The sequence below is a fragment of the Bos grunniens genome, chromosome 13 (genome assembly GCF_055505025.1).
Source record: "Bos grunniens cultivar Pamir isolate PY7600 chromosome 13, Bosgru_T2T1.0, whole genome shotgun sequence".
Lineage (NCBI taxonomy): Eukaryota > Metazoa > Chordata > Mammalia > Artiodactyla > Bovidae > Bos > Bos grunniens.
In genome coordinates, this window is record NC_141177.1 from 19,863,425 (window position 1) to 19,890,165 (window position 26,741).

Here is a 26,741-nt window from a genome sequence, read left to right on the forward strand (position 1 = left end):
GAATATTGGGGGCAGAACAGAACACAGTGGGTGTGGGAGAACCATCTATAAGTTTTGAGTGGCTGTAGTGAGAACTGTGATGCTGTTGGGGCCAAAGAGACAAGGTGAGGTGCACAGGCAGGGGTCACACAGGGAGGGCCTTGAAGGCCAGGCAAAGGTGCTTGGACCTTCTCCTGAGGCCAGCAATCTCCAAAAGTTTTGTTCAAATGAACTTAATATACTACATGAGCAAATGTGTCCTTAACTGACATCTCCCAAAGCAGGACAGACACTTAGGATGGGTTTTTGTCATTAATTGACACCGTTTCCCTCACCTGGTCTGTTTGTGTGACCTTTGTCAAGTGAGGTAGCAGAGATTTCCTGATGGAAGGGGGTTCACATGTTGGGGGGTGGGCAGTGGGGCTCTTAGCCCCCGTTTCAGCATTCTGCAGTATGGTCTTGGGTGTAGTGTGTGTTTCTGTCAGGCTGTGCTGTGTTTAGTAGCTCAGTTGTGTTGGACTCTGTGACCCCAGAAACTGTAGCCCCCCAGGCCTCCTATGTCCATGGGGATTCTCCAGGCAAGAATACTGGAGTAGGTTGCCATGCCCTCCTCCAGGGGACCTTCCCAACCCAGGGATCAAACCTAGGTCTCCTGCCTTACAGGCGGATTCTTTACTATCGAGCCACCAGGGAAACCCCCTCTGTCAGGCTAAGCAAACATAAGTATCATGTACCAGGTTTCCTATATTAACCTAACTAAATGCTTCAAAATGGTGGGAGGCTTCAAAATATTCCTGCAAAGAAATGGCAGTTCCAGATAATACTGAAGTTACAACAGTGAACAGACAGAAAAGGCTGAAGCTGACAGCCCCTCTCGTGAACCCCTCTCCTGGTCAGTCATGTTGTAAAAAATGTAATAGAATCTGAGGAAAAAAATATTGATCAAAAAGACACTTTAGAGGACGTCCCTGGTGTTGCAGTGGATAAGAATCTGCCTGCCGATGCAGGAGACAGGGGTTCCGTCTGTGGTCCAGGAAGATTCCACATGCCACAGAGCAACTAAGCCCGTGTGCCACAACTACTGAGCCCACGCTCTAAAGTCTTTGCTCTGTGACAAGAGAAGCCACTGCAATGAGAAGCCTGTGACCACAACGAAGAGTAGCCCCCACTCGCTGCAACTAGAGAAAGCCCATGCAGCAACGAAGATCCAGCACAACCAAAAGTTAATTCATTCATTCATTCAAGACACTTTAGAGACCCCTCCTTTAGGCAACTGGAAGCCAATTAATAGTTGTAAGCAGAAGGAAGGTATGGACATATTTGTAGTTTCAAGAGATCACTTTGGGAAATTTCCTAGTGGTCCAGTGGTTAGGACTCGGTGCTTTCACTGCCGTGGACCTGGGTTTGATCCCTGGTCAGGGAACTAAGATCCACAAGCCACGTGGCATGGCCAAATATATATATATAAGTATATATAAATATAATATATATAAATTATATAAATATACAAAATAAAGATATAAGCTAAAATTTTATATATAAAATTATATATATGTATATATATAAAATCACTCTGGCTAGAAGATGAATGGGACACAGCTAGGCTGGATGCTTAAAAACCACTGATGAGGTTGGTGCACTGATCCAGATGGGAGGTGATGAGAGTTGGAATCAGGTTGTTGGTCATGAGATAGAGAGGGAGAAACAAATTTTACAGCCCTGTGTGTGTGTGTGTGTGTGTATATATATATATATATTTTTCCCCCCCTTTTGGCTGCACTACGTGGCTTATGGGATTTTAGTTCCCCAAGCAGGGACTGAACCTGAGCCTCGGCAGTGGCAGTGTGGAGTCTTAATCACTGGACTGCCAGGACATTCCCTTAGCTTTACTGGTGATGATAAAATGGGCATTACTGGGTAGAAAGTGAAAGTGTTAGTTGCTCAGTCCTGTCCAACTCTTTGTGACCTCATGGACTGTAGCCTGCCAGGCTCCTCTGTCCATGGGATTTCCCAGGCAAGAATACTGGAGTGAGTAGCCACTCCCTTCTCCAGAGGATCTTCCTGACCCAAAGACTGAACCTGGGTGTCCTGTATTGCAGGTAGATTCTTTACCATCAGAGCCACCAGGGAAGTCCAAATAATTTATAGATTAATACAACTGCAGTAAAAATTCAAAAAAAAATTTTCCCAAGACTTGACAAAGTAACTCTAAAATTATATAGATGTGCAAACATCCAAGACAGTGTAAGATATTCTTTCTTTTCTGGTTGTGCTTTGCAGCTTGTGAGACCTCAGTTCCCTAACCATGGACTGAACTCAGGCCATGGCAGGGAAACCCCAAAATCCTAATCACTAAGTTACCAGGGAACTTCCACAAGATACTCTTGAAAAGAATGAGATTTATTAAAAATTTTTAGTAATTTCAACAGTGCATACACAGATCATTGCATCAAAATAGAGAGATAGGAATAACCCGGTATATTTATGGACACAATGGATGACAGAGATGGCTCTATAGGTCACTGGAAGAAGGATGCACTGTTGCCTAAGTGGTGCTGGGACAACTGCTTATTAATTCGGGAAAAAAAAATGAAATAGAATTCCTCCCTCACACCACATACATATTTGAACTATAAAACTTTGGGCTAACAATACAGAAGAAATTCTTTATGACTTTGGGGGTATATAGGTTTTCTAAAACAAGACAAAAACTGCCATTAACACTACAGAAAAGACTGACAAATTTGAATACATTACAACTAAGGTTAGGTAGTTAAAATAGGGAAAAGGAGTCCAAAATGGCAGTGGCTAAAAGACAAGGAAGAGAAAAGCCCAGGAAAATAGAACAGAGGAAGGTCAAAGGAAGGTCTGAGGACCCCAGGACCGAGGACCGGAGTGAGGACTTCAGGTAGAACAGCACTCCTGACTAAGCCCAATTTGCATAGGGCAGGCCTAGGGGGAAGAAAAAACATATAAAAAGAGGAGCCAAAGGGCTCTCTCTCTCTCTCTCCTGCGCGCTGGGGTGCTCTTCTCTTTGCGTCTTTGGATCGACGTGCCCTCACGCCTCAAAGATGGATTTTCCTGCTATCTTCTAAATAAAATACAGCTGTAACACTGAGCTGTAACACTGATTTGTCTAAGAGCTATAATACGGTCCGTTCGAGACCGGAGAGCTATAACACAGTCTGTCCAAGACCCGAGAGCTGTGACACGCCGAGGGGGCTTTAATGTCTGTCACTCCAAATCTTTGTTGTGACGAGACAAAAACCAAGCAGCACACACTCGGCTGACGCTAAGAATATCTGGAACTTCCCTGACAGTGGTTAAGACTCTGCACTTCTACCGCAGGAGTTTGATCTCTGGCGAGGGAACTAAGAGCCCACATACGGAGCAGCATAGCAAAACAAACACAAAACTCTTAAGATTTTCTAATTATCAAAAAAAAAAACAACAACAGAGGAAGGGTGAGAACACAAACCACAAATCTGGAGAAGATATCTGCAGCACATATAATTAGCAAAGGACTAATACCCAGAATATGTAAAGAATTTCTATTAGTTGAAAAGAAAAACAAACCACCTAGTTTTAAACAGGCAAAGACATGAACGGAACTTTTACAAACAAAGACTCTCAGATGGGTTATAACATATGAATAGATGCTCAACCTCATTAGTCACGGTAGTCAAAGAAATGCAAATTAAAACCACAATGAGATACCACTTCATACCTGCCAAATAGGCAAAAAAAATTGGTAGGCTGATAAGGGCATAAAACAAGAGTATTTATCCACTGCTGGTGGGAGTACAGACTGATGCAACCACTTTGGGAAACAGTTTAACATTACCTAGTTAAGTTGAACCTAAGCATATTTGTTTAAGAAATTTGACTCCCAAATTATATCTGTATCTATCTACACACCCAAGAATATTAAAGCAGTATTCTTTGCAATAGCAAAAAAACTGAAACAACCCAATATCCATCAACAATAGAATGAATAAATAAGTGGATTAAACAGAAATGAAAATAAGTGATATTATAAGATATAATAAGTGATTATAAGATATAATAAATGAAAATAAGTGATATTATAAGATAAGATAAATAAGATATTATAAGAGCTATAATATCTACATGAATGACCCTCAAAAGCAATGTTGAAAGAGAAAGTAAGTTGCAAAAGAATAAACACATTGTATGATTTCATTTAGACAAAGACAAAATACAGTCAAAACTAAACAATGTGTTGTTTAGGACAGTCATATAAGTTGTAAAATCCATTTTAAAAAAGCAAGAGAATGATAAAGACATTAATCACTGCAGTGGTAACTCCAGGGATGGGGAGAAAGGGCATGTGATAATTGAGAAGGGTAACAGGCCACGTTTGGAGTAAGGCAGTGTTTTATTCCATGTACACTTGGATTACCTGGATATGGGTGGTCACAACAAGTTAAGTGTGGGTGAGATGGGGCTGGCAGATGGAGCCAAATAAGAGAAAAAAGGAACATTAATTCTTGGAGAAAAGGAGAGGAAGTTGCTTAGACCAGAGAAGGCACCCTGCGGAGAGTGGGTGCGGAGTCAGGAAAGTGAAAGCCAAGGGCACATTGTGTGCAGCAAGGAGGTGGGTTGGGATGCAGGCTGAAGCACGTTGGTCTGGCTTCCCTACTGACCTGGCTGGAGCAGTTTCAGCAGAGACCTGGGGGTGGAGACCAGACAGCTGAGGACTGAGTGGGAGGTGAGAAAGCACAGACTCAGAATGGGTCAACTCTGAAAAAAGTATGAGAGAGCAGCTGGGTGGAGGTTGGGGAAGGGGGTTCCTATAAAGATGATAAAGTGTCTTCACGTGGCCATTAAATCCACAAGGAGAGTTTCACAGCCATCAATTTGATAAATATTTTTGTCAGTCTGACAAGTGGTGACAGGGATGTGACAAGCCCCGTCAGACACTGTGGTGAGGGGATAAATTACTTTGGAAAACAGTTTGGCAAGACCTAGGAAAGTTAAAAACATGCCTTTAACTCAGAAACTTCATCCCTAAGTACACTTATGCCTCAGACACCTACTCAGGTGCACTAAAAGACAATGTTTATTTTTCCATTTATGCAATAATGGCAGAATGATACACAACTGAATGTCAGCAAATAGAACAGATAAATTAATCATGGGATGTAGACAATGAAATACTATGCAACAGCAAAAATGAATACATTCTAAGTCTATGCATTACTCTTAAAAATATAATATCAACAGAAAAAAGCAAATTGCTGAAGGATAAGTACAGTACGTTACCATTTACATGAAGGTTTTAAACAGAAAATATTCTAAGAAGCATTTAATAATTTCTACATACGTAGTAAAAGTATCGGAGAAGGCAATGGCACCCCACTCCAGTACTCTTGCCTGGAAAATCCCATGGCAGAGCCTGGTAGGCTGCAGTCCATGGGGTCACTAAGAGTCGGACACGACTGAGCGACTTCACTTTCACTTTTCACTTTCATGCATTAGAGAAGGAAATGGCAACCCACTCCAGTGTTCTTGCCTGGAGAATCCCAGGGATGGCGGAGCCTGGTGGGCTGCCATCTATGGGGTCGCACAGAGTCGGACACGACTGAAGCGACTTAGCAGCAGTAGCAGCAGCAGTAAAAGTATAAATACGTATGCAAATTTAACTAAATTCAGGATAGTGGCAGGAGGGTGGAAGGCCTACGATGTGCTAGAAACTTGACATGTTGCAGCTTTACTTATAATCTGTATGATAGGTATCAACTGCCCAGTTTACAGAAGAAACAGGTTCAGGAAAGAGAGCTGGTTGGAATTTCAATTTCCCCCGGTTATGACATGGGTTTCACTGGTTGAACGAAGGAAAGCATGGAGTTTGTTCTTAGGCCTCTCTCCGAGATCCCTTTGCTACCCAGTGCGGGAGGTGGAAGGACCGCTTGGGATAAAAACTGCTCTCAGCAGGAACCAAAATCCATTCCGGTCCCGCCCCTGTGCGTTGGACCCCGCCCCGACGGCTCAGCTCGCTCGGGACTCATGAATATGCAAGACGGGGGAGATATTTAAAGGCGTCGGCGCCAGGCGCAGGTCCCTACCCGGCGCCGCCCAGCCCGCGCCTCTTCCCAGCCCTAGGCCCGGCCCCTTTCGCCTGTGTGCATCAGTCCGTGCGGAAACGCTGCCAATATGTCGGACAAGCTGCCTTACAAAGTCGGTGAGTTACAGGACGTGCAACCAGCTGCATCCGCTCCCCACCCGCTGGGGACCTGTTGGGGCGGCGGCCGCGGGGCCGACCTGGGGCGCTCAGAAGGACCCTCTTGAATCACTGGCACAGCGCGGTCTTGGCCCCGCGTGGCCGCCTGGGGGTTGGAGTTCCCCCGCCGCAGCTAGCATGTCTTGGCGTGCGGCCGCGAACTACAAGTTCCGGCGTGCCCCGCGAGGCAGGGTGCAGCGGCACGGACTGCGGAGCGGCGGCGTGTTCCGCGCAGAGTCGCCTGGGGCAGGGGGCAGCGTGCACCTGGCCATAGCCTGGGACCAATGGCACCTGCCGGGACCAACGCTAGGGAGCCTGGATCCTGCCTCCTGGGCCTGGACCGGCTCCTTGGCCAACTGGATGGTCCCGGGCAAGTGCCCACCCCTCGTTGAGCCTCCCACGGGGACGGCGAGGGTACTGGGGCCCCGAAGGGCGCGTGGGGGAGGGGCCTGGAGACTGAGCCCGAGGCCGGGCAAGTCCACTCACCGGGGACCTTTGGCTTGTTACTCAACCTCTGGGGTCACTCGCTTGGCCAGCAAGAACAGTCCTACATAGAATCTCGAACTTTTGGAGTGGTTAGAAAAATCCTTCCTGCCGTCCTATGTATTGAAGCTGATACACTGATCGTTAACGTTTACTGTGGCATGGACACCACTTGTACCTTTCTTATAGATTAATTCATTTTATTCTAATGACTTTTTAGGGTAGGGACTGTTACTTTCTCATTTTATGGATTTACTGAGACACAGGAAAAAAAGGTAACTTGCCCAAACTTATAACTGGGAGGTGGTGGAATAGATGCACCCAGGCCATGCTCATCTTTTCACCACTGTGTATAAGTGAACACATTTGGAATAATCCTAATGACCTTTCAGCAGAAACCGGTTCAGTCTGGCTAGCAATTTTTAAAGTAAATCCAGCACACCATTCAACCTGGAGAAAAGCATCAACATTTATGGAGCACTTCTTATGTATTTGGGGATTTGCATTTGTTTACAGAATGATCTTTAGGGGTGGACTTTATCCCATTATACAGAGGAAGAAACTGAAGCCGTAAAAGGAAAAAACTTCCAAAAACTCTCTGGAAAATAGTAACTTACCAATAGTAGTTTATCAAGCAGCGGGCCAGAGTAGGTTATCGTCCCTGTTGTGTGGATGAAACTGAAGCCCAGAAAGATTAAGCAAGGTCCAGTGGCTGAGCTGGAAAAGAGGCTTGTTATTACTATGGAGAGATGGGTGGGTTAGGGGTTGAGGGCTTTGCATTGTGTGGGAGGAGATAAGGCTACATTCGGAAGTGGAGGAACTTGGCTAAGTAGGGTTGAAAGGAAGCCTCCATCAGGGAGGGCGTGCTGTGCCAGACATTGCCCATATGGTATCTTTAATCCTTGGGCTCAAGGAAGGTTAGGATTATTCCCACTTCGCAGATGAAGAAACACTCAGGGTTTTGCTCATGTTCTTGGCTTGTCCTAGGACAGGTGTTACTGCAGCTTCTGCAAGTCCTCAGCTCCCCTGGGCACCAAAACCCCCAGAGCTTAGAGTGCCAGACCCTCCTGTGCTCTTGGAGTTGAGGGACCCATGAAAACACCAGGGCTGGCACAGCTGTATCCCGAGGGCAGTGAAAGAGTTCTTTTCGCTAGAGGGACAGGGGGTGGCAGAGGAGGTGCAGCTTAGGATAGGACAGGAACTGTTGTCCACTACTGGGCCCCTCCCAGGAGCCTCTGGCTGTACCAGCTCTGCCTGGCCACCAGTCCCACCCCTACTCTTGACTGGCTGTCAGACCCGCGGCAAACATTTCTCTGAGCCTTTCCTCATTGTAAATTTTGGGAGTTGGACTAGGTTCAGATTTTTTTTTTTTGGTGACCCATCTACTGCCTGCCCCTTTCGTGGACCTTCTCTCATTCAGTCTTAACAACAAGGATGGTCAGTAAACATGGCCAACCCCTACTCTGTGCCCAACCCAGCTGAGTACTAGAGATACAATCTGTTTTCTAAGTGAGGAGACCTGCCCACTTCTCTGTCTCCACAGCCACCACCCCAGTCCTGGGCTCCCTCCTCACAGGTCTCCGTGAGTCTCTTGCTTCGTAGATACTTGCAGCAACCAAAGAAGCCTTCTCAAAAGACAAGTCTGGTCATGGGACTCCCCTTAAAACTCTACAGGAATAAAATCCTGACTCATCATCTTACTCCCTCTACTAGAGTCACCCTGGCATGCTCTCAGTTCCTCCAGCAGCAGTATACCAAGTTCTTCCTTCTTTCCTAAGCACCTACTGTGTGCCAGGTACTGTATCAGGTGATGGGAGGAGCCTTCCAGGCTGAGAGAGCTGCTTGGGTTAAAGCCCTGAGGCAGGAATATGAAGACAGTAAGGAGGTTCGCATGGTTGAGCAACTAGTGAGGCGGAGAAAAGGGTGGCGAGGTGGGCAAGAAGGGTGAGCAGACACCTGGGCACGGCACTGTGGCCATGTGAAGAGTCGGTTAGGGGAAGCCATTGGAGGCTGGCTGGCTTTTTCACTTTAGCAGAAGAATGGAGGTGATACATTTAAAAATTTAAAAGTTTGTTTCTCTGACTTTTGTGGGGTATTGTTTGTTTTTTAAAGATCTAACTCTTATTAGGTGATTCTTGAATCAGGCAGCATCCCAAGTAGCCACTTGAAGACCTCGCCTTTGGGGTGTTTTACTTTCATTTTAGGTTCAAAGGATTCATTAACAAAAAAATCCACTTGTTAATACACAAACAATTAGTTGTTAAAAGCAAAGAAATAGAAATGATAGAGAGGGGTAATAGCATATACATCACCAAATTGGGCTGACAACCTACATCCAAACTTGAACAGTGCTGGGACATCCCGAGTACCAGCAATTTGGAGTCTCAATTGGGAAAAGGGTCCCGGGCAGTGGTCCACCCCACGGGTGAGACTTCAGATTGCAGTTTTGGGGGCTCCTGCCTGTAATCCCAGGCTGCAAGCTGATATTGTCAGTTTGCACGCAAAAATGCAGCTCTTGTTTTCCCTTTTACAATGCTGTTTGTTTCCTTTTGTGAAACAAGGGTCTGGGGGTCAGCGTAGGGGTTTGGCCGGGCGTCCAGGGGCTCAGGAAATTCCAAGACCCACTCCCTCTCTTAACCTAAGGTGTGGCTTGACTTGCCGGTAACCAAAGCAGGCACATAGTCCATGCAGGGTCAGAAGTCAGTCAGAGGGCTACTCTCCTGCTTCTGAAGCCTGAACAAGACGACCTCCATCTTCATTTCCCTAACATGGGGAGAACAGCAGAGAGACCAGTGAGGAGGCTGCTTCAGTGATCCAGGGTGGTGAGATGCTGTTGGATTGCTCATATTTGGGATGTTGAGACAACAGTGCTGATGGGTTGGAAGAGGGTGAGAGGGGAAAAGAGGAATCAAGAAACCCTAAGTTTTTGGCTAGAGCAGCTGGTTGAATGGTGGTTTCATTTCCTAAAATGAGGATACTGGGGGAGTAACAAGTTTGGGGGTGAGAAAAAGGAGTCATGAGGGCTCAAACTTGACACATTATCTAGATGGACAACCAAGATGCTGAGTAGGCAGTTGAATTATGAGTCTCAGGTTCAGGGGAGAAGTCTGGGCTGGAGATGAACAGGTGGCAGACACTGCTGTAGAAAAGGTATTTCAAGCCATAAAGCGGGATGAGCTCATCTCGTAGGAGAGGAGGGAGATGACAGAGCCGTGAGAACCTCCAAACTTTGAGAGTCTGTTACAGGAAGAGGAACCAGGAAAGTGGAAGGGAAACCACAGAAAGAAAGGGATTCAGAAAAAGAGACTACTTAGTGCTGTTGGTGCTGCAGGGAGAAACGTAAACATAGATAATTGACCAATGGCTATGGGGCCTTACGGAGACCTTAAGAAGAGCAGTTTCAGTGGAGTAGTGAAGTCGTCAAAGAGGTAAGAGGATATGGGATACTGAGTAATCTAATGGAGCATATAGGATTCCCTGGTGGCTCAGCAGTAAAGAATCCGCCTGCCAATGCAGGAGATGTGGGTTCAACCCCTGGGATGGCAAGATCCTCTGGAGAAGGCAGTGCCAACTTACTCTAGTATTCTTGCCTGGGAAATCCCATGGACAGAGGAGCCTAGTGGGCTACAGTCCATGGGGTAGCAAGAGTTGGACACGACTTAGTGACTGAACCTCCATGCCATTTTATATAAGGCAATTGAGCATCTGAGAATTTTGGCATCCATAGAAGTTCCCAGAACCAATCCCCTGTAGGTATCAAGGGATAACTAATAGCATCCATTGAAGCCCGAAGATGTAGACTAGTGTCAAAGTCCAATGATCATGCTAACCAAACGCCCAAATTGAGCAGTTAACCCGCCAGTTACAGGCAAGGTGGGTTTGGGTAGATCTCTCTGGAAGAATGCGCTCCCCGCAGGCAGGTTGGTTGTTGCTTGCTTGCAAAAGAGGGGAGACCTGAACTGTGCATGACCCATTTTTTCCTTCTAAGTTTACTAATTAAACAGGTTGCTTCACCTCCCCTGGGGCAGAGAGAGGCCAAGAGCTGTTAGTTACACAGATGAGTTCCCTCCAGGTGGGAAGAAATGACAGGGGTGGAGAAATATGTCTCTATCTACAAGGAGATCAAAGAATGGTGCTGAGTCCAAGGTGTTAGGTTGTATCACTTAGGAATGTTGAAGTCACCAAGAGTGGTGATTAGGAAGATGGAGAACCAGGAGCTAAAATCTTTCGGGAATTTTAGGTGGCAAACAGAAAGGGTAGTAAGAGGCATGTATAGGCTGACAGCTATTTATTTTCAAGGGAGCATTTACCTGTGTTGTAATCATGTTCCTCTGTGTGTTTGTCTTAGTCACTCAGTTGTGTCCGACTCTTTGCCACACCATGGACTGTAGCCAGCCAGGCTCCTCTATCCATGGGATTCTCCAGGCAAGAATACTGGAGTGGATTGCCATTCCCTTCTCCAGAGGATCTTCCCAACACAGGGATTGAACCTGGGTCTCCTGCATTGCAGGCAGATTCTTTACCATCTGAGTCACCAGAGAAGTCCTTATGTTCCTGTGGGATTTTTTAATTAAATGTTCTCCCACAAGGCTATGCGTAGGCTGCGGTTAGGCAGGGACCTTTTGACTGCCCTGCTCCAGGAAATCCTTGAATCAGTGAGATTGCAGCCAGCCTAGTGTTTCGAGTCCACAGGGGATGAGTGCGGAGTGGTGGGTGCTTGCTTCATGGTTGATGGGATGAGGTAGCTCATGAACTTCCGTCCATCCTGCCCCTGCAGCTGACATCAGCCTGGCCGCTTGGGGACGCAAGGCCCTGGACCTGGCAGAGAATGAGATGCCGGGCCTGATGCACATGCGAGAAATGTACTCGGCCTCCAAGCCTCTGAAGGGCGCTCGCATTGCTGGCTGCCTGCACATGACCGTGGAGACCGCCGTCCTCATTGAGACCCTCGTTGCCCTGGGTGCTGAGGTGAGGCCTGAAGCAGCAGTTCTTGCGGAGCCGGGAACTCTATAGTCTTGTGTCCCCTCAGGCCCAGCAGGGGTTCCAGCTCCAGCCTTGTCACGGGCGCCCCTCACTACCATTTGTGGTGACTGTTCTGCTGATTTGCTCTTACTGGGAAATGGCGTCTGGTCACCCTCAATTCACATTCTCCTGACTGGGGAAGCTCTAGCAGGAAAGACTCAAGCCCAGAGCCCTACCGAATCATCTAAGGGTCTGGCTCCTATAGGCCCTCGTGGGGTCACGTGCCTGCCCTTGGCCAATCATGGCTGCTGGAAAGATGGTGCTCTCTGATTGGTTCAGCCTGGGTCATGTGTACCAATGATTGCAGCTCCTCCAAGTTCTCTGACGATGTTTTATGGGGGGCGGGGTTGGTGGTGGTGCGGGGCAGCCAGAAACAACTAGTGAGTCCAACAGTGTCAGTCCTTGGCCTACCTCTTTCTTTTCTACACTCCCTCTCTTAAGTGGTCTGATTTTATGGTTTTAAATATTGTTTATGTGGTTATGTCATAACATAATATTTATATGATATAGTACATCATATCCAGCAACTGATGTACCATCTCCACTTGGAGATCTGATTGATTGACATTGCAACCTCAACATGTGTAAACAAACTCATGATTTCCTACACTTCTTGGTGTCTTCCCCATGTAAGCAATTACAGGCTTCTGCCTTACAGTTCTCTCTGTTCAAGAATCTGGGGTCATCCCTGACTCTTCTTTTTGTCTCTTACTCCAACAAACTAACCCTCCCAACAAATCCTTCAGAATAATACTTATCCCCTCCACTGCTATAGTTGCATATCTTGTTTTAACGCTAACAACAGCTTCTTCACTTGTCTCCTTGCTTCCTTGTGGAGCCCTTCCCCCTCCATATGGCAGAGCCTTGTTTTCACATATGTTAGGCCTTGTCACTGCTCTGGCTCCCATCCACTCACCAGGGTCCCCAGCCTATGGTTGCAGAACCAGTTGGGTGTAGATCCCAGGCCTCTCATCCCTAGATTCAGGGCCTTTTCTTACCCCTGTCTAGTGACCCTGGTCTTCTGACCTGGCTGTGACCAGCCCTGTCTTGCTGGCTCTTTCAGGTGCGGTGGTCCAGCTGCAATATCTTCTCCACCCAGGACCATGCAGCAGCTGCCATTGCCAAGGCTGGCATTCCAGGTGAGTCCTTGCTGGGGGATACAGGAATACAGGAAGGGGCTCTGATTTTCTCTGTTTGCATCACTTCACTTTTACTGCTGCAGACCTCCCTACAGTAGGGAAGAGTCATGGCCACAGAATCCTTGCCTAGAGACCCATCGGAAAGAGCCGTTTTGTCCAGCTGTCATCTCAGATCCTACTGAAGGCACTTACTTGCCCTATTCAAGTCAGTGATTGGGAATCACATGGTGTTGAAGAGGGGGAAGTTCCTTAAAAAGAGGATGTTCCTTAAAAAGTTCCTTAAAACAAAAAGTTCCTTAAAAAGAAGCAGGGAGGGGTACTGGACAGAAAAAGAGTCCCAGAGATCCACTGCATAGTATCTGATGGTCTAGGTACTGGGGAAGGACCACAACCAAAGAGGAAGGACTTTCTCACAGGCTGCTGGAGAAACAGAAACAAGTCTGCTTGGGCTTGGGGAGGGAAGTGGTTCGGTCTGACGATGATAAAATAGGACATTCATTCACAGTTCCTTCTAACCAGCTGCGGGGGGAAGGTAAAGAGTTGGGGAAGACCTCTCCATCAACTGACCAAGGGTCGGCGTGTCCCCAGCTCCTCAGCCTAGTTTGGACTCCATGGCCGCTTTCTGGAAAGGCCTTGTTTTCAAGACCATTATCTGCCCCAGTTTGAGGGAGGGGAAGCTGGCCTTGCTTGGCAGGTGTCCTTTGCTCACAGGAGGTTCCTGGGAGCCCCACACCTGTGTCGCAGTTGTACCACATGATGGGAGGAGCCTGAGCTGGCAGTCAGGAGCACGGGACTCTGTTGCTTGCTCAGCAGTGCCATGCTGGGACTTCTCTGGTGGCCCAGTGGTTAAGACTCGGGGCTTCTGGTGCAGGGGGCATGGATTTGATCCCTGGTTGGGGAACTAGGATCCCACATGCTGTGCGGCCAAAAACAGCAACAGCAGAGTGTCATGATGAGTGACCTGGGCACATCTCAGCCGCTTCTCTGGGCATCTGTAGGCGATGATGATGGTAATGCCAGCCTCACAGGGTTTCTGTGAGGACAGATGAGATGGGGGCAAGAAGCAGTTAGAGTATTGCCTGACACAGAGAAAGTGCTCCATACACGGTAGCTGCTGTTAGTAGATGCTGGCCAGACGTCGCCTAGGATAACGTATTACAGAGACTGTGGGCCCATCAGGTCCTTTCAGTGCAGAATGGACCCTGGAGCTTGTCTCTTGAGTCCACCTAATGTGTCCCTCCTCCCGTCACACCTCCCTCCCAGCAGGAGGCACAGTGGGTAGGAACCCTGGTCACTGTGAGCTAGGGGCCCAGACAGACGAGGGTAGGAAAAGAAAGAGTGAGAAAGGAAAGAATTCTTTCCAGATACTTATATATAGGGGGTCTGTGTTTGGCTCCCGTCTCACTTAATCTATACTACCATCGACAATGAAAGTGAGACTCAGAGGTGAAGTGATTTGCCGAAAGTCACACAGCTGGTCAGTGCAGAACCAGGATTCACACTCTGATACCTCTGGCTCCAAGTTGTGTCCTTAGCACTGCTGAGTCCTCAGAGAGGCTGGAGGTGGTTGGGGATGGAAATTAGGAAGAAGATAGTCTTGAGACTACCTAGGTGGGTCCCTGGAGCAGGTGCCATTGTGGAGGGCCAGCCCTGACATGCCACTCACTCTCCAGTGTACGCCTGGAAGGGCGAAACGGATGAGGAGTACCTGTGGTGCATTGAACAGACGCTGTACTTCAAGGACGAGCCCCTCAACATGATTCTGGACGACGGTGGTGATCTCACCAACCTCATCCACACCAAGTACCCGCAGCTCCTGTCAGGTGAGTAGGGCAGGTCGGTGGGCTGGGTGCTGGTGGTTTAAATGGCTCTTGCTTGTCCACATGAGAGCGGCAGGCCTGGCAGGACTCCTGGTGCCTCAAGCAGCAGATTTTGTGGAAGATGGGATATCCTCAGGCTCCTGTAAGCGTGCTGGGGCCCATCTTCTGGGCTGGGGCAGCTGGGGGAAGGCTGGCTGAGATGATGGCCCAAGGGTGAGCATAAGGCTAGGGCTGAGAACAGCTGGGAAGCTTTGTTAAAAGCAGGGTGGGGAGGGAAGTAGGGAATGTTATAGTGAGTGCCAAGGCCCTGAGGTAGGAAAGGATGACCTTTCAGGAAACAGAAAGTTAGCCAGCATGGGAACTTCCTTCACTGGAGCCTTAGTGAAGATCAGATGTGTAAAGACTTTGTAATAAACTCAGCGAGAGAGCTGGGCTTGATGCTGAGAGCAAAGGGAAGTAATTGGATGGTACTGAAAGACGTCTCTGAAAATATACATGTTAAGTGTGGCTGCTATGTAGAGGACGCGTTGTGGCAGGGATGTGGGCAGTGGGGATGAAGAGTCTGTGAGTTGTTGGGAGGTAGAATCATGAGGCCTAGTGAAGGTGGCGACTCCTCCCTCGTGCTGGCCTGGGTGATTAGGTGGACTGTGGTATAGGTTGCAGAGATGGGAACCCAGAAAGAGGAGCATCTTTAGAAGGCAAAGGTGAGGCATTCAGGTGAGTTCAGTTGTGGGCTCTCTTAGGCTCTTAGAGTCCCATCCCAGAGGCCACTCCTTCCTGGCCTGAAATCTGTCCCCTCCCCTCTTGTTCAGGCATCCGAGGCATCTCTGAAGAGACCACAACGGGGGTCCACAACCTGTACAAGATGATGGCCAAAGGGATCCTGAAGGTGCCGGCCATCAATGTCAACGACTCTGTCACCAAGGTGAGCCTGGGGAGCAGCAATGGCTTCTGCTGTTGGTTTCCAGAGCAGCTCAGGAATAGGCCCTGAAGAAGGTCCCCAGGGAGGCTGCCGTGAGGAATTTAGCCCTCACTTGGTGGGGAAAGGGGTTGTAGACAGAGTGATGAGTGTATTAAAGAGACAAAGGATTACGCAGTGATCCTCAGAGCTAGGCATTGGGAGGTTTGAAGTGAAGCAGATTCTTTGGGTGGTCTCATAGTTGATCCTCAGGAAGCCTTCTGGACTGGCTGAGAAAGACTGGGGAGAAAGTCATGGGGCTGAGCAGGGGCAAGGGGCACGTGAACACACTAGCTGGTGGGGAGAAGTCCCAGGAGGTGATCAGCCCAAGGCCCAGCAGGCTGAGATGTTGAGAGTGGGTCTGAGGCCCCAGGGCTTTGCCTGCCCCCATCCCTGCCTTACCCCCTCTCCTCTCAGAGCAAGTTTGACAACCTCTATGGCTGCCGGGAGTCCCTCATAGATGGCATCAAGCGGGCCACAGATGTCATGATTGCGGGCAAGGTGGCGGTGGTTGCAGGCTATGGCGACGTGGGCAAGGGCTGTGCCCAGGCCCTGAGGGGATTTGGGGCCCGTGTCATCATCACGGAGATCGATCCCATCAACGCACTTCAAGCTGCCATGGAGGGTATGATAGAGCGGGGGTTGGCCGTCAGCCGCTGGGGCCAGAGGAGGGGCATGGCCACGCTGGCTGACCCATGGGGGCTGTCTCTACACAGGCTACGAGGTGACCACCATGGATGAGGCCTGTCAAGAGGGCAACATCTTTGTCACCACCACGGGCTGTATTGACATCATTCTTGGCCAGTAGGTGCTGGTGTGGTGTGGGGGTCCTAGGGAGTGAAGGAGGGGGCAGGCATGGGGCTGCCCTTGGTCGCTGACCCTCTCTCACGGACTGAGGCTCCCCCACAGGCACTTTGAACAGATGAAGGATGATGCCATTGTGTGTAACATTGGGCACTTTGACGTGGAGATCGATGTCAAGTGGCTGAACGAGAACGCTGTGGAGAAGGTGAACATCAAGCCCCAGGTGAGGAGCCCCAGCCCTGCCAGCAGGCTCGGCAGATGGAGCGCCTAGGGGGGTGTGCCTGTGGGGTGGCCGCCAAGGAGGACAGATGACGAGGCTCTGGTGACCTGGGCAGTGGGATGGGAGGAAGAGGTTTCAGGCTGCTAAACTGGAATCTTGGAGGGAGGCCAAGGGTCCTCCTTTTTTAAAGCTCCCTGGAGGATTCTGAGGTGCAGCCGAGGTTGAGTACCACCGCGTCTGTCTTACTGATGGATTTTATTTTTGGCTACTCTGGGTCTTCGCTTCTGCAGGTAGCAGCATGCAGCAGTACACAGGCTTCTCATTGTGGCGGCTTCTCCTGCGGAACACTGCCTCTCGAGCGCAGGCTCAGTAGTTGTGGCACACAGGCTTAGTTGCTCTGAGGCATGTGGGATCTTCCTGGACCAGGGATCAAACCCGGGTACCCTGCACTGACAGGCAGATTCTTACCTACTGGACCACTAGGGAAATTCTACATTTAGCTTTTCACTAAGCATGCTGATTGAGAACCTGGGATCTGTCCTCAGACTGTCCAGGCTCAAATTACAGCCACTTTGTAATGTCTGGCTCTGGACAAGGAACTTAACCCTTTAAACCTCAGTTTCTTTATCTGTGAAATGGGGATAATACCAGTACCTAATTTAAACGATTGTTAGTAGAATTAAATGTAATTTTTATATATCGTATACACACACACAGTTACATGTGTGTTCTTAGCCCAGGGCCTGTGCCAGTGATAATATTAACAGTACCGTTAGCTAATAGGCAGTACTTAAACTAAGTGCTTGCACATGTGAGCTCTTTAAATTCTCACAGTAGATGTATGAGGTCTGCAGCTCAGAGTTGTTTAATAAATAGTCGCTTTTATAATTCATTGTGTGTCCCAGTCCCTATGCTGGAGGTTGTTCTAGGGCAGTCTAGGCCCTTTGTGGGCACTGCTGGAGACAGGGAGGCCTGCTGGGCAGGAGGATGGGATGAGGATGGGGTGGACACTGGGAGCAGCGCCTGCCAGTCCTTACCGCTGCTCTGCCCGCTTGCAGGTGGACCGCTACTTGTTGAAGAATGGACGCCGCATCATCCTGCTGGCCGAGGGCCGGCTGGTCAACCTGGGCTGTGCCATGGGCCACCCTAGCTTTGTGATGAGCAACTCCTTCACCAACCAGGTCCTGGCGCAGATCGAGCTCTGGACCCACCCAGACAAGTACCCCGTCGGAGTCCACTTCCTGCCCAAGAAGGTGGGTTCCTACCTGCACCCCTGGCCAAGGGTCACGTGACCCAGGCTCCCCAAGCAGGGCTTGCCTGAGTTCATACGGTGCTTGCCTCCACTCTTGAGGATCTTAACAGCGTCCTCCTCAGGGCAGAAGTCATTCTCTCCATTTAACAGAGAAGGAAAGTGAGGCTCAACGCAGGGAATAACTTGAGTAGCTGGGCTGGGTGGTGAGAAGAGCATGGGCTTTGGAGAGAGACACATCCAGGTTTGAATATCAGCCTGTGTAACCAGGTTACTTAACTTCTGAGCCTCTATTTCCTTCTCTGTAACGTGAAGGTAATAGTACCTCTGTAAGGATTGTGAGGACTTCCTTAGGTCACAGGTCACAAACACACATGTCCACTAAGGATAAATGGGCTGGAGGGGACTGAGCAAAGAACATGTGCCCCAGTGGAAGGGGCTGGCTGCCTGTTATCAACCTGGGCCCTTTGGGTCAAGGCTCCTGACATTTCAGAGGAAGCCAGATATCAATATTTTTGTGTGAAATATTCAATTTTAAATATAGCTGGGTGGGTTAACTTGGACTTGTTTGTAAGCCAAATGCAGCCTAGAGGCTGCACAGTTGTGGCCTTGGAAGGGGGTGATGCTGCTAACATGCTGAGCATGGCCCCTGACATTCTGCGAGCGTGAGGTCAGGGTAACCATGACAATGAGGTCATCTGACATCCAATGCAGTGCTCGTCCTAACACCCCAAGCGCTGCCCTCCCTCAGGGGTCAGAATGCTGTGTCTTAGTGCTGACTCTTTAGCATCATGGGCAAATTTGGTTTTGCTACTTATCCTGATTGGGCCTCAAGTGTCCCTCTCAGCTAAGTGGTAAGAGTACTTCTTGCTTCCAACCTTTGACTACTGGTGAGGCTGTAATGGAGACTTCATATGTCTCCTCCCACCCTTTGAGAAGCTGGTTCTGCCAACTAATGAGAAGTAGGAAGAGGCCGGGGTGTCTGTCCTCCGAGCCAGCCAACTCCTCTCCCCTTAGGCTTCCTCAGGTACTGTCTTGTCTGACCAGATGTTTCACCTGTGAGGGCCTCAAGGGGCTGTCCTGTCCTGTGCAGCCTGCCAGGTCCCCATGCTTGTTGGAGGGTTTAAAAAGCCTCATTTGAACCCTTATCTTAATTGGAGGAAACAGGGCTGTAGTGAGAAAAGGCGCAGGCCTCTGAGATGAAAGCAGGGTTGGAAGTGAAAAGGTAAAGAGCTCACCTCCTACCCCAGCACCTGGCCCCATCCTTCTCTCCTTTCTCCATCGCTGCCATGGTATGGGTTGGGGACATGCTTCACACTCACGTGCAGTGTGTGGGGAAGGGATTATGTATCTTGGTTAACCATAATGACAGCATGAGCAGCACCCCCATTTATTAAGGTGCCTGCACCATGCCCTCTTGAATATCACTGATCTTTGTAAGAACTATGAGAGATCCGGCCTACAGATGAGGGAACTTAAGGTTCAGAGAGTGACTTGCCCCCACAGCTGTAAAATACTGGCCAAGAGTAGATCAGCCCTGTCTGTCCGGGTTGTTAACCATTACGACACGCTGCCCTCCAGGTGTAGGGTGCCCTCCAGTGTGGGGTGCAGGCCAGGCCAAGCGAAGGGAGGATTCATTGTGTCCTCGGGTCATTGGAGACCTTCATTCTGCTTCTAGAATGGCTGTGGCCTTAGGGCTAGACGCTGCTCCTGCCTTTGCCTGCCTCTCCCCAGTTTCTTCATTTGTTAAATAGAAAAATAAACCCTGGCCTCCTCCTTAGGGATGTTTGCCTCTAATGAAACAGTGAATGTGAAACCACTTGGGAACATAAAGCTGTCTGGGCTGTGAAGTGAAAGTCACTCAGTCGTGTCTGACTCTTGGCGACACCACGGACTCTATAGTCCACGGAATTCTCCAGGCCAGAATACTGGAGGGTAGCCATTCCCTTCTCCAGGGAAACTTCCCAACCCAGGGATCAAACCTGGGTCTCCCACATTGCAGGTGGATTCTTTACTAGCTGAGCTACCAGGGAAGCCACCGGGATCTGGGTTGTGCCATTATGGGATGGTGGGATGGGACTTGAGTCAAGAAGTCACCTAGGCAGGGCTGCAGTCATCTGACAGCTTGACTGGAGCTGGAAGAGCCACTTCACATTACGTGGGTGGGAGGTTCCTTGCCACATGAGTGTCTCCATAGAGCTGCTTAAGTTTCCTCGTGAGATGGCAGCTGGCTTCTCCCAAATCTGGGGACAGCGCAAAGGAGGAAGCTGAAGTACCTTTTAGCTCCCAGTTTTCAAGTCACGCATCATCATTTCTGCTTCATTCTGTTCATTAGAAATGAGCCACTTGAGGGGTGAGGACGTAGGCTCCACCTCTTGAAGGAGGAAGGTGTTTTATGAATTTATAGACATATTTTTAAGGATATATTTGGAAGACGGCTGTGGTCACCACTGCTCAGGAAGTACATTAAAACAACCACAACCAGTGTAATCCGAAAAGGGATGCTGTTGGTTCTATAATGGCAGAGTGTCAGATTCAGACATTGGATGCGGGGATTCATTGACATCAGAGCTCTGCTTTCTCTGTTTCTTGGCCCTTTTGTTCTCCCTGCATTCACTTCACTTGTCAAATAGACTTGCTATTGGAGACCGATGGCCTCCCTGTTTAGGAATCCTGAGAGCCCCTGTCATGAAAGTATGTCCTGTTCATTGATAAATTCCAGGAAGCATTTTGGTTAGCTGCTTAGGTTGATGGAGGGTGAAGGAGGAGATGTAATTGATGGTCCCACCAGGGCTGCCTGGAGGGGAAGGTGTAGTTTGATTCCCCCTTGAAGAAGAGCTGAGCAGCCCAAACCCACACACATCCACTGTGAGGACAGGATGAAGTAATACGCTTAACACTCGACAGATGTCACAATAGAACCGTTCCCGCCTCTTTGGGCAGCGAGAAGATGGAGGTTAGGGGTCCCAGAGCATGGCACTGATTCCAGCTTTTCCTGTGTTTCTCCCCAGCTGGATGAAGCAGTGGCTGAAGCCCACCTGGGCAAGCTGAATGTGAAGCTGACCAGGCTGACTGAGAAGCAGGCCCAGTACCTGGGCATGTCCCGTGAAGGCCCATTCAAGCCTGATCACTACCGCTACTGAGAACCGGACCTGCCCTTTGCCTTCCAGCTGCTGTCCTTGCCTGAGTCCCACCTCTCCTCCCCAAGAGCAAATGGCACCACCTTTAAGATTGGTCTGATAATGTCCCCCATTGACTCCCTGGGGCTCGCCACTCAGTCTTTGGCCTCTGCTGCATCCCTCATGCTGTTCCAAGTGTGACAGGGGGAATTGAGAAGTGTCCCCTCTAGCCCGGGCCATAATGGAGGTGCATGGGGGTTACCCACAGGGAACCATGAGCTCGGGGGTTCAGCAACTGCTCACTCAGTCCTTCCTTAGGCTGGAAGTTGGCAGTGGTGGTCAGAAAGCCCATGCACTTTACCATCCAGGCCTTCACTTGGCCTGTGGTCTTTAGACTCATGTTCTTGGTTTACAGGTTCATTGGTTCCTCAGCCCATGACAGATGAGAAGGATCTCTGTCAAAGGGTGTGAGGGAACTGTGGGTGTTTGAATGCTCCGGAGAGCCTGGGTTAGTGCTTAGCATTCTCTTAAACCTCAGAACAATGAGGTTGGTACTTTTAGTCCCTATTTTACAGGGGTTGGAATATATTGTTAAGCAAGAAAAGACAAGAAGAATGACAGCCAGCGGTTAAGAGGGGCCAGAGAAACCTAAAAGCGCATTGATGGTTCCCAGCATAGCTCTGGGCCAAAAAGAGGTTAATTTGGTTTATAATGTTAAAAGAGAGCGAGAAGGTGGGTTAATAAAAATTTGGGTGCCTAAAATAATTTTGAGCCTTTATTTTATAGAAAATCCATTGCCAACAATGTGTGGTGTGAGCCAAGGGGTATGATGTGCTGTAATAGACTGCTTGTTGCAGTGTGGGGTGAACCCTTGGGCTGAAAGAATGGGTAGAATGAGAGAACTCTTATATCTTTGGGTGTGTCTTTTGCAAACAGCCTGCTTTTTTTACCCAACCTAAAACTCATTTGGAGAAGGCGATGGCACCCCACTCCAGTACTCTTGCCTGGAAAATCCCATGGATGGAGGAGCCTGTTGGGCTGCAGTCCATGGGGTTGCCAAGAGTCGGATACGACTGAGTGACTTCCCTTTCACTTTTCACTTTCATGCATTGGAGAAGGAAATGGCAACCCACTCCAGTACTCTTGCCTGGAGAATCCCAGGGATAGGGGAGCTTGGTGGGCTGCTGTCTATGGGGTCACACAGAGTCGGACACGACTGAAGTGACTTAGCAGTAGCAGTAGCACTAAGACTCATTTAATAGGTGAGTTTTGCCTATTTATATTTATTGTAATCTCGGTATTTATTTCTTCTGCTCCAATTTATACTTTCTTTTTCTCCTCGTTTCCACTTAGGATTGCTCCAGTACTCTGTCGGGGACTGTTATTTATTGAGCACCTGTCATTAGGTGTTTTGTAGTTTATTTTCACTGTCCTCACAAAGAGCTTAGTAATATTATTCTAATTTTATAGATGAGAATGAAGACTTACAGAGGTTACGTGTCTTTCCTAAAGTCCACAATTACAAGTGGCCTCATCAGGACTCAAATCATAGGAAGGGGAGTGGGACCTAAATGGTCATTTACTGAACCCCTATTGTGGTCCCAGAAGTCAGAGAAACAAGAACCCACCTGGAAAAGTAACTAGAGCCTATTAAAGGGTCATGGACTGCATGGAAGGCCTTTGGGATATTTGAGACCTAACCCCTGCATGTGGGAATCTCCAGCTAGAAGGAGAAGGTGGGCATGCAAACAACTTTGCCACCTCTTGGGCACTTCCCTTCTACTCAGCTTTAGAGTTCAGTGCCTGGCAGCACTGAAGGCCAGGAGAAAAAAGATGATGCTTGAAATGGATTTTGAAAGAACTAAAGATTTGTAATAGGAATTGAAAGCAAGAGCATTTTGGGCAGAAGGACAACTTAAGAACAAGTTAGGGACATGGGTGTGGCTGCAAAATAGGGGCAGCTAGGAGATAGAGGGCTAGACAGGTGGCCTGGGAGACAGGGAAAACCTTGAACACTAGGATGAAACTTTGGTTTTAATCATTGAGCTGCACAGATCCCTGAAAATGACCCCACTTGACTGAACATTCATACTTGTGACTTGTTTTTTTTTTACTCTCAGCCTCTGGCTATGAAGTGGTATTAATTAGTAGAGAAATTCAAGAGGCCAAATGGCCTGACCCACGATCACACAGTAAGTGGTGCTACCTGGACTCCACCTTGGGATGGTCTGAGTCCTGGGCCAGGCACTTGGGTGAGACAAATGGGGAGTGTTTAAGTGAAGGTTGCTCCACCCAAGGCATGACATTTTGACAGAAGGTAGTGGTTGGGTTTGGAGCTGTCTCTAGTATTTCTTCCTTCAGAGGTGAGAGTTGAATACACAGGAGAACATGAGATGGAGATTGAGGCCAATCCTGCCTCACAGATCAGCTTTCCCAACCATATGTACATAGCATTATGCTTGGCATGCCCTTGGCTGTATCTGGCATTGTAATCCCACCTCTTCTGTTATTTGAGTGCAGATGCATCTGATTGATAGAAAGAAAGCCTGCTGCTGCTGCTAAGTCACTTCACTCGTGTCCGACTCTGCAACCTTACAGACGGCAGCCCACCAGGCTCCTCCATCCCTGGGATTCTCCAGGCAAGAACACTGGAGTGGGTTGCCATTTCCTTCTCCAATGCATGAAAGGGAAAAGTGAAAGTGAAGTCGCTCAGTCATGTCCGACCCTTGCGACCCCATGGACTGCAGCCCACCAGCTCCTCTGTCCATGGGGTTTTCCAGGCAAAAGTACTGGAGTAGGTGGCCATTGCCTTCTCCAAGAAAGAAAGCCTAGTTTGCTCTAATTTTTTAAAAGTATATGGTGTGAAGCAAAACCCTTGAGTCATATTCAGTGGCCCGTGGTTTGACAGACTTCATGCTGAAAACTAGAGGATCAATAGACCTTGCTCATGCTTACTTGAGTTTGGATGCTCATCAAGGTGTCATGCCCAGTTAATTCTCACTTTTTTTTTTTTAAACTCCATATGTGTAGTTGACGTTGCATTGTTCAGTTGATAAGTAGCGTCTGACTCTGCGACCCCATGGACTGCAGCATGCCAAGCTTCCCTGTCCTTCACTATCTCCAGGAGTTTGCTCAAATTCATTTGAGTCCATTCATTCATGTCCATTGAGTCGGTGATACTATCTAAGCATCTCATCTTCTGCTGCCCTCCCTCTTTTCCTTATGCCTTCAGTCTTTGCCAGCATCAGGGTCTTTTCCAGTGAGTTGGCTCTTTGCATCAGGTTGCCAAAGTATTGGAGCTTCAGCTTCAGCATCAGTCCTTCCAATGAATATTCAGGGTCAATTTCCTTTAGAATTGACTGGTTTGATCTCCTTGCAGTCCAAGGGACTCTTAAGAGTCTTCCAGCACCACAATTCAAAAGCATCAATTCTTTTGCATTCAGATTTCTTTATTGTCCAACTCTGACATCCATACATGATTAGTGGAAAAATCATAGCTTTGACTACACAGACCTTTGTTGGCAAAGTGCTATCTCTGCTTTTTAATATGCTGTCTAGGTTTGTGATAGCTTTCCTTCCAAGAAGCAAGCGTCTTTTCATTTCATGACTTCAATCACTGTCCAGTGATACTGGAGCCCAAGAAAATAAAGTCTGTCACTGTTTCCACTTCTTTTCCTTCTGTTTTTTTCCTTTTATTTGCCATGAAGTGATGGGGCTGGATGCCATGATCTTAGTTTTTTTAAACTTAGTTTTTAAAAACGGTTTAAGTTTTTTTAAACGTTGCCTTAGCTTACATGAATATATGCTATGACTCTGCTGTAAATAATTTTAAAATTTTGGTACTTCAACTATTAGCAACAAATGACACAGGAACCACCTCTCAGCTGATCATGACATCAGTGGTCAGAACTGACCTAGACCCACTACTGCCTTCTGCCATTTCTTTTACATCTAGTTGTATACCAGCCATTCCTCTCAGTAAGCACTTATTTATTCCTCATGATAACCTTGTAGAGTCTTGAATTCCCATTTTACAGTTCAGGAAACAGGCTTTGAGAGGGTGAGCTGGCTTTTGTACTCAGTAGGACCAGAATCCAAGCTCTTAGTAGAAAAGAGAGAGGCTGCTGTTCATCTGAGCTAGAGAGGTTCAGCACCTTAAATCCTCCACAGAGCTCCTGCCTGTGTGCAGACATGCCCCCTTCTCTAGAGCCTATCTGTACCCAGGCTCAGGAAATATTGATACCTTTCAAGATGTTCCCTCCTTTGGGATCCCATGCAGTCCCCCACATCTGGTCCCCTAGGGGTTCTGGTTTCTGTTACCCTGGCCTTTTCCTTTGCTCTTTGGAGGTGTCCTGCCAGTTCTCAGAACCCCCTTTTTTTAAAAAAAAAACAAGCCCTCTCCTTTCACATCTGGTCTCAACCCTACCTCTGATCTCAGGTCTGCTAATCTGTCACATGTGTGACACTGACCAGATACTCACAATGAAAGTTGATGGGTGTCTTACTGCACCCTGCCCCCATCTCCACTCCTGAGGCTTCTTGGGGAGATAAGGAATTGGTCAAGGGTCCTATTGGAGAAGGAAATGGGAAACCACTCCAGTACTCTTGCCTGGAGAATCCCAGGGATGGGGGAGCCTAGTGGGCTGCCATCTATGGGGTCGCAGAGTCGGACACGACTGAAGTGACTTAGCAGCAGCAGCAAGGGTGCTATAGTATCTGGTCTGACCCCTGCCCTGCCACAGGAAAGTGTGAAGGGAGATTAAGACCTAGGGGATTTTGTACAAGTTTACAGGGTTTTGAAGGGAGGAGACCTGGGTCTGCTGTTAACTTATCATGTGACTTTGGGCAGGAACAGAAATAACTATCTCACATGGTTGTTTTGAAGGTCAAGGATAACATGTATATACAGAGTTTCTTTTTTTTTGGCCAGGGCCGGGCAGCATGTGGGATCTTGGTTCCCTGACGGGGGATCAAACACCTCCTCATGGGGAGTGTGGAGTTTTAAGCACTGGACCATCAAGATGTCCCCTAAAGAGTTTTCTGTCAAGTTTTTAGGGCTGTGTCAGGTACCAGTGAGTGAGGAAGGAGCTGTTTTGAAGGCAGGAAATTTAGACTGTTTGGAGAATTAGATACTTCAGGAAAATCATAGGATCTTAAAACAGCAGGACTTTAGGGCATCTACAGAGCCCAATCCAGCATCTGTAAAAGGAGAAATGCAGGCCCCGAGGGCGTAAGTGACATCCAGCCTTCCCCTGCAGGCCTTGGTGTCCTATTTGCCTCTATGCCAGAGCTCTTTCCTGCATACCAAGCCCCTTAACCACATCCATGTGGCGGGTTGTGGTGGGAGGGCCTTGCTAGGCTAGAAGGGCAGGGATCCCTTTTCAAGTACTGCTGGGGACAAGTAACGAGCTTGGAGGGCCTGAGGTAGCAGGGACTAAAACAACCGGTGGGGTTGTGCAGGTTGGCTTGTGCCACGTGTAGGGAAAGCAAGTTAGCCAAGATGGCGGTGGTCAGGCTCTCTCGCCCCAGGGCCTTTTGCTCTCCACGTTTTGTAAAGACATAGTTATGTAACAGCTGAGACCACTTACAGCACTGCTCATGCATGTTATGATGTATCTGCTTGGCCATGGGCCACTTTTGTTCTGCAAACATAACATACAAGCTCCACCTGAACAGCCCTTGTGACTACATTATGGCTGCGTTA

The 26,741-nt window shown here is 48.4% G+C and overlaps 1 protein-coding gene across 1 annotated transcript; it reads left to right on the top strand.

Moving 5' to 3' along the window:
• The first annotated feature begins 6,062 nt into the window (after positions 1–6,062).
• On the top strand, positions 6,063–21,799 carry AHCY (adenosylhomocysteinase). The gene is made up of 10 exons (XM_086332282.1): positions 6,063–6,184; positions 11,484–11,674; positions 12,792–12,867; positions 14,541–14,690; positions 15,500–15,612; positions 16,063–16,270; positions 16,362–16,449; positions 16,555–16,672; positions 17,728–17,922; positions 20,930–21,799. The coding sequence occupies exons 1-10, from the start codon at positions 6,157–6,159 to the stop codon at positions 21,059–21,061; spliced, it is 1,299 nt and encodes a 432-aa protein (XP_086188408.1). The 5' UTR covers positions 6,063–6,156; the 3' UTR covers positions 21,062–21,799.
• Positions 21,800–26,741: the final 4,942 nt, after the last annotated feature.